At 25.0% G+C, this 16,564-nt stretch overlaps 1 protein-coding gene across 1 annotated transcript; it reads right to left on the bottom strand.

Annotated features, from left to right (window-relative positions):
• Positions 1 to 9,836: 9,836 nt before the first annotated feature.
• Positions 9,837 to 10,880, bottom strand: LOC108469412 (ethylene-responsive transcription factor TINY-like). Its single transcript, XM_017770298.2, has one exon. The coding sequence runs from the start codon at positions 10,642 to 10,644 to the stop codon at positions 9,925 to 9,927; it is 720 nt and encodes a 239-aa protein (XP_017625787.1). The 5' UTR covers positions 10,645 to 10,880; the 3' UTR covers positions 9,837 to 9,924.
• Positions 10,881 to 16,564: the final 5,684 nt, after the last annotated feature.

Raw genomic sequence — 16,564 nt, forward strand, 5'->3', positions numbered from 1 at the left:
CATGGAAACCCTTTCAGAAAAAAAAAACTATGACAGAGGAGGAGAAATTCATTAATATTGAAAAATGAATGATATAAGAGGAGTTTCGACTATATCTATTTAAGAGTTGAAAGACTCTGTTCTAATAGGAGTTAAGAGGAGTTTCGACTACATCAAATAGAAGAAAAACCTTGCCCTCGATACTTCGCCCCTATAGATCTCCTTAATTCAAGTCACACAAACTCTTAACAAAAATATATAAAAAAAATATAGTGACTTGAAACCTATTTTAACCTCAAAAATATGGTAGAAAAAAAGAAAAATAACGATAACTAAAGACTTTATTTATAAGTGGAGGCATTGCAGTCGTTAATACTTCAAATCAAATTGATATGATTAGAGAAGCTACTGTTAATCAAACTTTAGTAACAAATAAACAGTTGCTTAATTGTTTCCTTTATTTCCTTTTTAAGATAAGGCCAAATATTTAAAGTTGTATTTCCTTTTCTGATAAAAGCATTAATTGGTAATGATTATTGTTTTTTTTTAATTTGATGTTTAATTAGATAATTAAGGGTTTTGATTATTCTAATAATTCAACATAATTTATGGGTTAATATACCTTGGTTTTATTTTTAATGTGGTAAAAGGATAAGGTCGGGAAATTTTTTTGGGTCTAAATTAAATTATAAATTTTAATAAGAGTTAAAACGTGATTTTACTATTGTATTAATTAATATTTTTATAATTTTTAAAAATTAAATTAAAATTTTATCATTTTGGAATCAAAGTATAAATTTACCATAACTAAATTATAATTAAAGGGTAGAAATTATAATTTACTAAATTTTTTTGGAAGGGCAAGGCCCCTACGTGCCCTTCTCCGCCTCCCCGATGTGATACTCAATTTTTTTATTCAATTTTAATATCTAAATTTGGCCTCCGTCAGCATAAAATGATACATGAGACAAATAATGTTAATTTTTTAGTTGGTTCAATGAAATAATTGAAAGATGCCAATGGTGACATCATCATTTGTCATTATCTAAAATTATATATAATAAATATTTTATGTAAAAAATAAATAGAAAGTTATGTGAATTAATAAATATTTTAATAAAAATTATTTTTTTATAAAAAATACTTTATTTATAAAACATTGTAACGATTATAAATTTTTGATTTTATTTGTTTTTTATGAAACTTTATTTTTCATATATATTTTAAATTTTAATGTACATGTTTCTATTAATAATTTTATTTTTTAGATTTTAGATTTTTTTAAATATTTGGATGATGTTGTCATTGTGATCATCATTGTCATATATCAAATATTGGATTAACCATGTGTCAAATATTCTTTAGGCAATATGAAAAAGTTAACACCATTTGTCTTAAGTACCATTTTATATAACAAGAACTAAACTTAGATATGAATTTGAACAAATAAAATTAAATGCCACATTAAACATTAAAGTTAAATTTATATATCAAATTGTACATTAACTCGTAATTTATTAAAATAATTCAGTAATGAATTTTAAAATTTAATAATATAAAATTGCATGTTATTCGTTAATCTCTTGTTTTAAAAGGAAAAATATGAAAATATTTAATTTTTGAGATTACAATGAAAATATTTATAAAAGGTAAAAATAAAATAATATTTATAACTATCTTTACTAAAATTTATAAGTATCTTGTTCCCGCTAAAAATACAACTTAAGAAAAATATTTTTAATGAATCATTTAAGGAAATCCTTTCAATTGGTGTGGATTTTGTTATACTATACGTTAATAATAACAGTAGGAATAATCGCAAAGCAATAAAAAGGAAAATAAGAACACATAGATTTTATGAAAACCCCTTATCGGGAAAAATCATGAGTAGAGAAGAAGAAATTCATTAATGTTATAAAACAACGATAATGAGGTTTTCGACTACACAGGTTTTAAGAGTTAAACAACATTGTTATAATCAATGTCTAATAGAAGAAGCATAGTCTTATACGGATTTAACTTGTTCAACCATCGGTCTTTCGCCCTACAAATCTCTAAATTTGCCTCTCTATTTTATTTATTTAACAAGTGAGTTGTGCCTCAAACTTTTCAATCCGAATCAAACGAGATTCGAGTCACGCAACTCTAACAAATTTATTTAGGAATTAAAAAAAAAAGAAGGATTTTTTTTTTATAATTTTGGGCCAAATAATTATTATGATAACCAAAAAGTAAAATTTCCCAGGTGTCATTTTGTTTTTGTCTTTGGGGATTCAAACCAAAATGTTATGATGAGATGCTAAATGATTCAATATACTTTATGAACAATAAGATTTCCTATTTCTTTTTTCTTTTTAGCCCTTAATTCTTAATTGGGTTTTAATCAACAATGCTTTTAATGTTTAATTGATAAATAATTTATACTAAAATTATGTATTAAATGCAATAATTGAAAGAACAAAAGGAAAATTATGGCCAAATATTATTTAATTAAAAGTTTAAATACATAATTGATGCATATGAGTATAAATATAAGTAATCATGTTCAAATATTTTGAGTAATTTAATATTTTTAAAATAGACTTGATAATTTAATATAAAATTTATTTAATAAAAAGGTGTTGAAATTTATAAGTAGGTCAAAAACCCAACATGAAAAGTATCCTTGAGAAGCTTGTTATTGAAATTAAAATTATGAACCACACAATACCACTATAGTTTAAAGGAATATCCAAAGGGTTTATCTTTTGATAAGTGTTACCTTTGTATTTGCTTTACTTTTTCGGTTTTGATCCTATACTATACTATGCTAAAATTTAAATTTAAAATTTTATATTTCAAATTTTGATATGATTTGATATTTATCTAATATAATGTCATTAGTATTAACACCAATTTTTCTTAAAAAATTATTCCAAATTAAGATTAATTTGAAGGGTGTTTTAAGAACAAATCTACATTAGCATTTTAATCGAAATAGTTAAGGGTGTTAATTGATTAAATTAACTAATGTTGTTATAAATGTACAAAAACCAAATTTTTCCGAAAAAGTATAGGAACTAAATCTAAAATTTATACATAATAAAGAATTAAATCCATAATATGACTAAAGATATTATATACCTAACACAAATTATATTCTAAATAAAATATAGAACTAAACCTCAAATTTAAACTTGTTAAAGTGATCAGAACCGTGATATATTTGGAAATAAGTTGTAGCTATCATGATTGTCCCTAATATTTATGGTATAACAAAAATTTAAATATTTGATACCATTTAATCTATTTTTCGTGGATTTATATATTGTAGATTTAACTATTAAATTTATTATTCGATGTTAATTCATGGTGCATATGAATGTGAGCTAAAGCATATTAATTAGCTAAATCGACTTTTATTCGAACACAAAATTTTATTATCAAAATTTGAGTTGCTTAGAAGAATAAGATTTAATTTTAATAATGTAATATTATAAAATTTAATAGAAGAATTTTAACGGTATTAATAATTGCAACTAAAATTTTAAATCCAAAAAGTAAATCGACTAAAATCTTAAAAAGTAAATTTGAATAATTTAATAATTCTTAAATATTTTATATAGAATTTTTAGGTTATTTCCACTATTTTAATTAGAATCCGATTCAATTTGGATCACCGATTTTTAAACTTGTAATTCATAAATTATTCAAAACCTCGGCAGGGATCAAATTTTTGGTTTCTCAATTTTTCTTGCTTATAGTTGTAAGTATTACTGCTTTGAGAAAGTTTTTTCATTTTTTTAATTAAAAAGTGTATTAATTTTTGTAAGGAGCTTACAAGTACAAACATTATATGTTTGGTTAATTAGAACTACAATCAACTTAACATAAAGCACGAATTCCGCAAAAAAGAAAAGTACAAAGCATGATGAATTGAAAACGGAATATGTTTGGATTTAAGCTGTTATAAATTTGGATAAAGTCTAAATACGACGAGACTTAAACTCAAAATAATTTGGAGAAGAATTTACGCATAACGAGATTTGAATCTAAATTCTCAAGGGCTTAGGATAAAAGACGTAAAAAAAATTTAAGGGCCAAAAATGAATTAAAATTTTTTGGGGGCCAAACTACAATTTACTACTATACCAACTTATGATTTCCTAAAAACTAAAGGGACTATATAAGAATTTTTCATCTTTGGGCGAAAGCCACTTGCTGCCCTTCCCTCCCCTTACCCAACGTCTCAACCTTTAAATGCTTATACTTTTTTTATTTTAAATGCTTTAATATTAATTATATATATTTAAAATAAAATAAAAGTCATTGTAAATATTAGGATCTCTTTTATCTTTAACTCGTGATTAAAGGTTCAATTCTCGCCCTAAGTCATATAAAATATCTTTCAATTTATATTATTAGGCACTGAATGTGATTGGCTAATTTAAGGCTAAAAGGGACAATGCCTTATTTTGAAGTGTCAAAAATCCCACTTCACCTAACGTTTTGAGACTTTCAAAACAAGACAATCTATAATCTATTTTAAATACAATAATTAAGAACTAAAGAAGATAATTAAAAGAGTGATAGTTTTCATAATTTGTCTTCTAATGCACTCCAAGCTTAGTAATACTTGCAACAAGACAGGTTGAATTGAGAACCGAGTAATATACTAGTTTAGATAAAAGATTAAATCGATTTTAAACTAATTTTTCAAAATTGTTTGAATCGAGTTAAATAATTCAACTGAACTAATTGAAATGGTTTTATTTAATTTTTAATGAATTTTAATAATTTAATTAATTAAAATTAAAATAAACGATTCCAACGGTTGAATAAAGATTTAGCGATTTGATTGATTGGACTACTAGTTTAAATTTGAAAACATCGAGGAACATTTTTTTAGATCCATGATTATTGAAAATTTTAAGTCGGATTAGACCAACTGGATAAAAAATCGACTGAGATGTCAATTTGGATAAAAGGCTGAACCGACTTTGAATTAATTTTTGAGCGAATAGTTTTGAATGGATTGCATCGGACTAAAAACTAATTGAATCGATTTTCTTTATTTAAAAAATATATACTTAAATTTTTATAAAAAATCAATAATTTATTTAATTAAAATCGAACTAATCGATCAAATCAAAAATCGATGATTTGACTAATTCTATTATTAAAAAACCTTTTGAAAATTTTAAGTACATGATTACTAAAATTGTGAGTTGAATATTTTATTAGCAGATCACATGGCTATTGATTAATGTATTCGAATTTTGTTTCTAGGATTTCAAAAAAAAAGTAAATTAATAATTAAAAACCAAGAAAAGCCCACAAGAAGAAATTAATTTCATTCAATAAAATATGAAAAATGTGGCATGGAAAACTCATTTCATCACGGCTACCGTATAAATAGAGTTAAAGGTTTGGCGAGTGTCTTATAAAATATTTTATAAAATAAATATTAAAAAAAAAGAGAGACGCTTAACAAAATTTTTAAATGACTTGTAGAATTAGAAAAAAATACTACCAATATACTAATTACTAATCCAAATTATTCCTCGTCCGACTTTTTTTCCATTAGTATGTAAAGCGTGGACATTTATAAATTACTAATAAATATAAAGGTAAATTACACCCATGGTCACTAAACTATTCGTAAGTTTATATTTTAGTCACTTAACTTCAAAAAGTTATAAAATGATCATTGAACTATTTGAATTTTTTCATTTAAGTCACTGAGTTAAGTTTCTTCTTTTTCTTCTTCTTTTTTAAGTATGACTAGTAAGCTCCAAGCGACAATTTGACGTTCGATACAATGGGTTAGTACTCATCGACAAATAAAAGAATATACCTTAGATCCAAGTCAATCTAACTTTCAGTCTTGAAGATTGGAGAAAAAAAATTGTTTAGATTTTAGTTCACAAATTCATGATATTTAAAACTGTTTCATGAAAAAAAAAACTGAATTTTAAAAGAGAAGGGGACGAAGAGCTTTTGATTGGTGCAGACGATGAGCACAGATAAGGCCATACAACAACGACTTCAGTATCTCGGTAACTTAAATGAAATTTTTTGAATAATTTAATGACTATTTTGTAAATTTTTGAAATTGAATGACCAAAACGTAAACTTTCTAATTGTTTAGTGACCTTTTGTTGAATTTACCCTAGATATAACAAGTTCTAATTTTACACGTTTATATTTAAAAATTTAATTTTGGAAGAAAAAATTGAATGATTGTTATTGACTGAAGGCATATAAAAATGTCATATGATAAATATATTGATATTGAGTATGAATTAGATAAAAAATTTAATAATTATATTTATTTTCATTTTTAAATTATGTGATAATGTGTTTTAATTACAGTGGTTGAGGTAAATTAATAATTTTTATTTTTATTTGAATTATTTAATATAATTTAAATATATTAATTTATCAATTCAAATATTATAATAGAAAATTTTCAAATCATTATTAAAGTATTTTTAATTTTAGTTTATGTAATTAATGCAAAATAATATTATTAAAAATAATAATTAATTAATATAATTAATTCTAATATTAATTAAGTGATGATTAAGATGATTAGAATTCTATTCAAATAATAACTCTATTTTACACTGACAAAATTAGCACAACTTATTTTTAATTCAAATTTTGAACTAATAATTGTATTTATAATTATATTTAAGTTTTTCCAATATTTTATACGTAGATTTCTATTAACTCTATTTTAAAATTAGTATAATATTTTTAAATAATAATTATAATTTAAATTATAATTATTTTTAAATGTGCAATTCTCATAACTTCAACTTTTACTTTGATTATTACAATTATTTTTAAATGTGAAAAAAATCACAAATCTGCAACGCAAACCCTAATTTTGTGCATCTTTATTTTATTACAAATTAATCTACATTGATACTACGTACAATGAATTTGCCTTATTCCTCCTGTTAATAATTGATTATTTAATTTCACCACTTCATTTTTCCATTATTTTCGGCTTTAAAATGACACCTAGATTTTTTTTATAAATACCCTTGGAATCTGAAATTTAATTTAATTGATTCATTCAATTGCTAATTAAATTTGCAACCTTAAAATTAAAATAATTCAAAAAAAAATACAAAATTTTGTGTTGTTTACTTTGTTAAATTTTTTATTGTATTTCAATTTAATTTAATTGATCCATTAAAAAATTTACATCTAGACTTAATTTAATCGGTCGATACTAATCTTAGACTAATTATTGAAAAAATATTCTTCTTCTTCATAATTTCATCTGTTTGATGTTTATCTTATGAATTTGAAAGTATTAAATATATTGGGGTTTAATCATTATTTAGGAGGTTGCACAGTCTTTAAAGCAGAGTTCGAGAAATTTTAGATGGCCTTCTGGTTATTCTTAATAAAAGTATCAAAAGGGCCATTATTCAAACAAATAACCTTGAAGTGGTCAAAACTTTACATAGCAATGCAATGGCAGATTTAAGAATCACTGTGCTCAGGAAGATTCAATAGATAACGAAAACTGAAGGGCAATGGAAGGTAAGATTCATTCCTAGAGAATGTAATCAAGTTGAGCTTAACTTTAAGGTCAAGGCTGCAGATTTTTTATGTTGCACCGATCTAGGTCTCGGAGTTCTTTCAACAAGACAAAATTAGTGGCGTATTTACTTAATTTACTTTGAATTTTTTTCTTTATTTACCCCACACACAAAAAAAAAAAAAGTATTAAAGGTTTTTTTCCCCTTAAATTTTCTATTGACGAATCTTTCAATTTGTACTTTCCCAACATTTTTCAATATAAAAAGCACATCAATTAATTAATTTAATTTTGATCTAAATTAAAAGTTATTATCTCTGTTCCACTAAATTTATTTTTAAATTCTTTAATTAATTAAATATTACAAAAAATATATTTAAAAACTATTTCGTTAAAAATCTTTATAATATTTTTATTTATAATAAAATTAAAAATAAAAGGTCAAAAATGAAAAAATTTACAGCTAAAAAATTAAAATGTGATAACTTTAATTACATAAAATTTTTAAAATTTTAGGTTTAAATCTTATCATATCATGATTTTTAAATTTATTTTAATTTAAATCTCGTTGAATGTGATTAATGTTTAAATTTAAATTTATTTTAATTTAAATATATCTTAATTACCAATCTAATTATATGTGGTAATAATTAATTTACTTGTACCCTCTTAAAAATAATAAAATAAAATGAAGATGTGGTTTTCAGAAATCAGGGTGTTGTAAGGTAATAAGAAATTAATTAATAAATAAATCAAACAAAATCACATCGTTAATCGCATGTGAAAATTTTGACTTTAGCCTTTTAATAATTCAATTAAAAGTCTCGAAGATTGAAAAACTAAAAAATCATATCAGCTTTAATTACTCCTCACACTTGTCAATCCTAAAATCAACATAACCTTAATCAAACTACATCATTCAATATACAAATTTATTTTAATTTAAGTTAATTTTTAGTTTAATCTTGAAATTTAATAATTTTTTCATTTTGAATTCCGTTAAAATGTGATGAGTTGAAAATTTAAAAATATAATACATATTTTAATAAATTTTAAGGTGATAAAGTGACATCATACTTTAACAAAATCTAAATTTAGGGACTAAATAAGAAAAAAAATATTTAATTTAGATACTATTATGGACCTAAAAAATTCAAAGACTAAATATTATTTTAGCCCATTTAAATTTTAACATAAACATAAATAGTAAAAATAGTGCTAATGTGTTGATTGAATTTTAGCTTGATCGGCATCGATATTGTTGTTAGTACAAGAGGACGTGAGTTTAAGTGCGTTGAAGCGCATTATCCTGCCATTTAAGGGTTAGGGAGAGATTATAGATAATTTTAAATATTATATAAAAAAATAAATATAATAAAAACTTATAACGAGATTAATGTTAAAAAATAACGTGATATCTTTAACTTTTTCCTTTTAATTTATTGAAAAAGTGAAAAGAAAAAAAAAAGATAAATTCTTCTCCAAGCTTTGTGACTTCTTTTTTGATCTTCTTATAAATAATTATTGTTCGTGTTTCTTTAAAAAAAAAAGTACAAAAACAAAAACCAATCAAAGCAAAACAATTGTATGCCAAAAAGCTCAAAGTTTCTAGCATTATCCTTATGGACCACATTGCTAAAACATCAAATATCTCTAACCATAACTCTTCGTAACCAAGCAAGGTATATATATATATATATACACATATATATATATATATATATATTTGATGCATTAATAATATATAAATATATGATACTCATAAATTAAATCATGTTATATGGTTAAAAGAAATTCATACAACATGACATAATTTAATTTAAGGGATCAAATATACATGAGGGCAATTTGGTCAAAAAGCATACTTTTTATTTATTTATTTATTTATTTAAGATTATGCACTAATGACTCGATGGAAGTATATGGGGCAATGTTTTTTTGAACGAAATATGAGATTTTTTTTCCCCCGATCTTGTCAAACTCTAACATTGATATACTTAAGTAGGAGGAAATCAAAGAAATTTTTTTAACGAGGTTGAAGTTAAATTATAATTTTTTTGTGAGCCTTATATATTAATTTATGATTTATTACTTTTGAAAGGATTAAATAAAAAATTATTTTTATATAAAATGTAATTTTACCGTACAGTAAATTTTAAGGACAGATTTTCTATTAAGGGTCAAGACCGTTGTTTGCCCTTCTAAAATTGCCCATATTTGTTTAAGCAATCATATTAATTATAAAAGCAAATTATTATGGACTCGGTAATTAAGCATGGTTAAAGTAAGCAAAATTTAATCAACAAATTGATTAAAATTTTAATTGAAAATCTTAAAAGAATTTAAATTTTTTAATTTAAATACTAAATTTCAAAATTTTCATAGACTAAGGAGATAATTTGACCTTAATGATTCCATGGTAAAGGACTAAACCCATTTGTAATTGTATTTTCTTGCATTTGCATTGGAATTTCATCCCCGAAATACCCATTATTATCTTCATAATACCAAGGCATGCCACTGGGATTCAACAGCCACCCGTCAACCGGGTCCATGCACACGAACTCGGTCCCTGACTCAACAGATTCGTAACTTGTCCCTAAACTCGGCAACTCCACTATCTGGCTCAGCTCCTCAGGTGTCGACACTTCATCCATGTTCATCGATGACGAAGACGAAGAAGACAAAAACGACGTCGTAGCATCGACGTTGTTATTAGTATTATTACTTAAAAACTCCATTGCGGCTGCTTTAGCGGCGGCGGCTTGGACATCACGGGGAGAGTTAGAAACCGGACGCGGCAACAACTCAGCGAATTCAGGGAAGTTGAGGATCGCCGAGTTACCCTTGATGCTCAACGCGGCAACGTCGTGAGCACGTGCAGCCATTTCCGGCGTCGAGAAAGTACCTAACCAGATCCGGTTCTTCTTTCGGGGCTCACGAATTTCGGATACCCATTTACCCCACGCCCGCATTCGGACCCCACGGTAAACCGGGTGTTTACTAATACTATCCCTCGGACGACGCTTTTCGGGTATCGGGTCAGTTCCCGATCTCTGTTTACCATCATAAGACTTATTGCTGCGAGTGATCAACTCAGTTTCAGAGTTTGGTGAGTCAGCCATTGCCTTTTTTTAACAAACAAAAATTCAATATAATGCTAAATTACTACGTAAATCATGCAAGTTTCTATGAGTTTATGAAGACAAGAAATGCAGTTAGGTTTTTTTTTTTTCTTGGTGGGTTTTCTAAGAGAGGAAAAAAAAAACAGGAAATGAGAGGAAAGAGAGAAAGGAAAGAGAGGGAAAGTGGAAGGAAACAACGAAATTTAAGGCAAAACGTGGGCGTTTTATAAGTAATTTCCTCACGGTAATATAACGGACCAACTCGACCGACCATGGATTTTTAAAAATATCTCGGTGATTTAAATAATGATTTGTTTAATACCAATAATAATAACAATAGTATAGTAATTATAATAAGGGTTAAATCTTAGAGTTACCCCTCAATTTTGGTCTAATATTTAATTTTATAATTTGATTTAATTCTAATAAATTATTAACATAGTTATAATTGATATAACACATCATTTTATGTTTTATATATTATATACATAAATAATTATATTTATCCAATATAAAAATAAATTGATATTTTTATCTATTTACATGTGTATAATTGAATCAATAAATTTCATGTACCAAATTGCACATTGCATCAAAAATCATGTATAATTTTGAGATTATCCCTAATAATAATAGTAATTAATAATGATTTATTCAAAGGTAAAAGTACCTTGGAGATCCCAGTATTATATGGATAGGATCAAATTAGTCCTTATACTATTAAAATTAATCAAATAAGTCCAATTGCAATAGAGTTAACATTTATTGTATACAAAATATATATTGTTTCTCAATTGCGTTCAATTCAAACAAAAATTCCAAACAGAATATTTCATTTACGAATTATAAAAACTTCAAAATATTATCTTTTTAAACGATGGCGTTAACTCTATTATAAATTGACCTAATTTTATTTTTTTAGTAGTACATGGATTAAATTGATTCATTTAATAATAGAGGACCTCTTAAGTACATTCACATTTATTTATATCTCGACTAGCGAGTTTAATAGTATGATATAACATAATTTGATAATTTTTCAATTTGGTTTTTAGATTTTTTTTGTCAGTATTAATCTTAGAATTTAACAAAAAAAAATCAATTTGATTTATGAACTTGAATTCCATTTAGGCGTGATGATGCGACACTTTCGTATAGTGCCATATTATCACCTATATATAATCTTAAAAAATACAAAAAACTTTAACGAAATCTAATTTTAAAAGTTCCACGTCATCACAGTGCTACATCATCACCTATATATTTTAAAGTGCCACGTCATCATACTTTAACGAAATTTAATATTAGTGACCAAATTGAAAAATGTTATGTTTCGAGACTAATATGAAAAAAATGTGTTAAATTTGGGGACTAGATTTTACATTATGCTTTTTTAACCATTTTGTTGACCTCAAAGCTTTGCTATATGTGGTTGATCCACATTCGATGGTCTAATCTTCTTTAGAAATGCTATCATTTGTCGCAAATAATAGGATGAGATGCCATTTATTTTTATTTTTTTCATAATTTTTAATAGGGTTAGCTTGAAAGTTCAAATTACTATTTATAATAGATATATAATAATGGGGTGACGGAATGGGTTGCTGACATCGAAATTAAACTCTTAACACCTACAATATTTAAATATTATTAGTTTTATACTTTTATAACTAAATGATTGAGATGTTCATTAGGTCGAGTTTAACCAAATTTGGGTTGGATCAATGCATCGTATAATTATTTAATCTCAATTCAGTTTAAAATATTATACTCAAAATTTATCAAAACTGTTTATATTTATTAATGGATAACCAAATCTATTTAGTCCTGCACATATATATTTTTGAATTTTTAAAGTTATAATTTTTTTATTTAATATATAGTAAGTATATATATTTTTATTCTACTAGTTTTTTTTTACCTTAAGTTAATTTTTGATTTTAATATTTTATTCAAACATTCTCAAGTTTCCGATAGACTTTTAAATTTGGACGAATAATCCGACCCTTTAACATGTCTACCTGAGGAATTAAAACATTCCAATGACAACATATTAAATATTAATCATATAAATGTATATATTAAGGATTTGTAGCTGGTACACTGCCAATAATTGCCACACATCCCATTCTTTTTATCTATTTAATTTTTCTTTATTAACCATCTCAAGTTTATGTATGATGTTAGTATACTTTATGTTTGACTAAACTCAATTTAACCTAAAATATAGGCCTCAAATTTTGTCAAAACTCGCTCATATTTGTAAATGGTTAATCGAAGATTCAAAGTCCATTTTAGATTTACTGTATTATTTATAGAAAAATATTTAAACTATTTTAATTAAACATTTAATATTTTAAATATAATCAACTTAATATATATTTAAAATGTTTATATCATAATATTTATATATTAATATAATTTTATTATGATATATTATAAACTATATAATGTGAAAAAATAATATAATATAATATAGGGTAAACTATAATAAACATCACTCAATTACGGTTTTATTTGGTCATCTAACTATGAAAAGTTACAAAATAATCACACAACTATTAGTAAATTTCTTTTTTGATCACTCAACTATGAAAAATTACAAAATGATTACCCGACTATTCAAAAATTTTTTTATCACCAACTAGCAAACGTAAAAATGGAAATACCCAAAAATATAATATAGTTGGGTGACTAAAAAAGACAAAATTAAATAGTTTGGGTGACCATTTTGTAACTTTTCATAGATGAGTAACTACTAATGTAGTTTACCCTGTAATATATTACACTTAGAAAACAGGTTAGGTTGGGGTCAAGCTTTGGATGTTTGTGTAATACCCCGAAAATTTTTATAGTAAAATATTATCCGTGATATAGTAAAATAAGTAAATAAAGTGACAAAAAGGGAAATTTTGAGTTATGTCAATATTGGGAAGTATATTATGACATATTGATTCAAGAAAGGATTAAATTGTAAAAGTGAGAAAAGTTTTGTAGCCCAAGAGTAAATACTCAAAATTTAAAGGATTAAAGTGTAAATATGAAAAGTTGAAGGACTAATAGTGCAAATATTTTAAGGGTGGAATGATCTAGAAACCAAGGAAAATTGATGAATTAGGACCAAATTGAATAGGTGAAGAATTATGAGGGACTAAATTGCAATTTTACCAAATTAAGTGATAACTCAAGATTGGAATTTTAAAAGATCACAAAGGGCAAAATGGTCAATTGGGAGAGAGAGAAATCTAGAGACAATGATGATGTTGGAGATATTTTAGATAAATTAAATAAATAAATAAATATTAGTTTATTAATACTTTAAATTAATTTTTAAATGATATTTTATTATTTTGTTATTATTTTATTTAATATATATATATGTAAGGAAAGAAAGGGGAGGATGATCACCATTCTCATGCAACTAATGTGAGAAGAAGAAGAAGAAAGAAAGTTTTCCTTTTCTTACAATTTAGTCCTTCCTCCAAAAATTCATTATTTTCACCTAAAAATTGAAAGAATTTCCATAGCATCAAGAGAGAAAGATAGCAAGGAGATGATGGGGAGCAAGAATATCAAGTTGGATTCAAGAAATAGAAGCTGGAGGAGAGAGAAAAATCAAGTTAAAGATTGAAGTCAATAAGAAAAGGTAAGTACATCAAGATTTCAACATGTTTTTAAGTTTGTTGTTATTAACAAAGCATGGGAATAATGTTATAGTAGAGTTTTCTTACATAAGGTCCTATGTTCTTGATATGTTAGTGAAGAGAAAATAAGAGAAAGTGATGAGAAATGGTGTAGAAAAAGAAAATAAGGGTGTTATAACATGGAAATTAATATCTTGCACTAAAACAGTTATGGATAGCAGCAGTAGTCTAAATTTGAAAAATCACCAAATATTGTAGAAATCTAATTATAGGATGAATAAAATATGAGATTAAAGCTTATTGAGTCTAGTTTCTTATAGAATAAACGGTGTAAGTAATGAATTTTTAAAGGAAGGACTAAATTGTAAGAAAAGGAAAACTGTCTTTCTTCTTCTTCTTCTCACGTTAGTTGCATGAGAATGGTGATCATCCTCCCCTTTCTTTCCTTACATATATATATATATATATATATATATATTAAATAAAATAATAATAAAATAATAAAATATCACTTAAAAATCAATTTAAAGTATTAATAAACTAATATTTATTTATTTATTTAATTTATCTAAAATATCTCCAACATCATCATTGTCTCTAGATTTCTCTCTCTTCCAATTGACCATTTTGCCCTTTGTGATCTTTTAAAATTCCAATCTTGAGTTATCGCTTAATTTGGTAAAATTGCAATTTAGTCCCTCATAATTCTTCACCTATTCAATTTGGTCCTAATTCATCAATTTTCCTTGGTTTCTAGATCATTCCACCCTTAAAATATTTGCACTATTAGTCCTTCAAATTTTCATATTTACACTTTAATACTTTAAATTTTGAGTATTTACTCTTGGGCCACAAAACTTTTCTCACTTTTACAATTTAATCCTTTCTTGAATCAATATGTCATAATATACTTCCCAATATTGACATAACTCAAAATTTCCCTTTTTGTCACTTTATTTCCTTATTTTACTATATCACGGATAATATTTTACTGTAAAAATTTTCGGGGTATTACAGTTTGAGCTCGAGTCCAATCTATATTTTAAATGAATTCAAATTTTTTGTCTAAACCCATCTTTCAGGCCTAATATTTTTGTCCCAATCCTCCTAAATTTTAGACTAAACTTCAAATTTAGATAAATAACTCAACCTTTAAACAAGTATACCTATGTTACCTTTACCCTCTCAACTCATATATTAACGAACTACAATCAATGGAATCCATTAAATAACAATAGATTCAAGAGTGCTTTATGTTGGAAAATATGGACATCACGTATATGAGAAGAGTAATTACATGTTATTATTTACTATCATAAAAGGTTAGCTCAATTTAAAAGTGGTCTAATTTGATTAAGGTTTATTAGACTTTAGTTATTAAATAAAGTATAGGCCAAATATGTGTAGATAGTCTAGTAACTAATTTCTAGTTAATGAGGAACTAATAAAAAATTAGGATTAATGTGCAAAAGTTATATATATTAGGGTTATGGTCCTTAAATTACATATACGTAACTTTTCTAACATCCCATCTTTAGAAACCACATTCTCTGAATTACTTTGTGCCAATTTAAAAGATCAAAACCATAAGATCCGAAAATTTTAAAAAATCGATAGATTTAAGTATACTTATATATCTAAATTTTATAACACTTTAATCAAAAGCTTTGTTGAAATATTCATATCATATCACGGATCCAATTCTTGAAAAAAAGTAATATCCTTAATTCAAATGAAGAAGACCACGTACATTGTGACTTTTCCAATATTCTACTAATTTTGGAATGCTTGAAACATTGAAAATGACTTATTAGAAAAGAAATAAATTAAAGAAAATGGAAAGCCATGAATGGTTTTAGAATATCCAGTGAGTGTAAATGGTTTGATTTTATAATTTCTTTAATGAAACTTAAAATTGCGTACCAATTTTGATTTAATGTGCAATTTAATACGTGAATTTTTTATTTGGTGTACTCATATGTATGAAATTTCAATTTTGAATCAATTATAGACATTTAAATAATAAATACATCAATTTATTTACGTATTAGATAAATATGCAATATATAAAGGTAAATGGTTGTATATTAATAATTGTGTAGGTGATTTGTTAAAATTGAATCAATTGAAATTTTCATGTGTAAAGTTACACAAAATCAAAGTTTATATGTATTGTTTTGAGATTTATCCGAAAATTTTTAGTTATAGAATTAAATTAAAATTAAAGTTTTATAGTATACATGAATGTTTATGAGCAGAGCAAGTTGGGCAGTGAC

The sequence above is a fragment of the Gossypium arboreum genome, chromosome 8 (assembly GCF_025698485.1).
Source record: "Gossypium arboreum isolate Shixiya-1 chromosome 8, ASM2569848v2, whole genome shotgun sequence".
NCBI classification, from domain to species: Eukaryota; Viridiplantae; Streptophyta; class Magnoliopsida; order Malvales; family Malvaceae; genus Gossypium; species Gossypium arboreum.

Bases quoted from the DNA above. Each gene is read 5' to 3' on its own strand.
- LOC108469412 (XM_017770298.2), bottom strand. From the start codon at position 10,644: ATGGCTGACTCACCAAACTCTGAAACTGAGTTGATCACTCGCAGCAAT.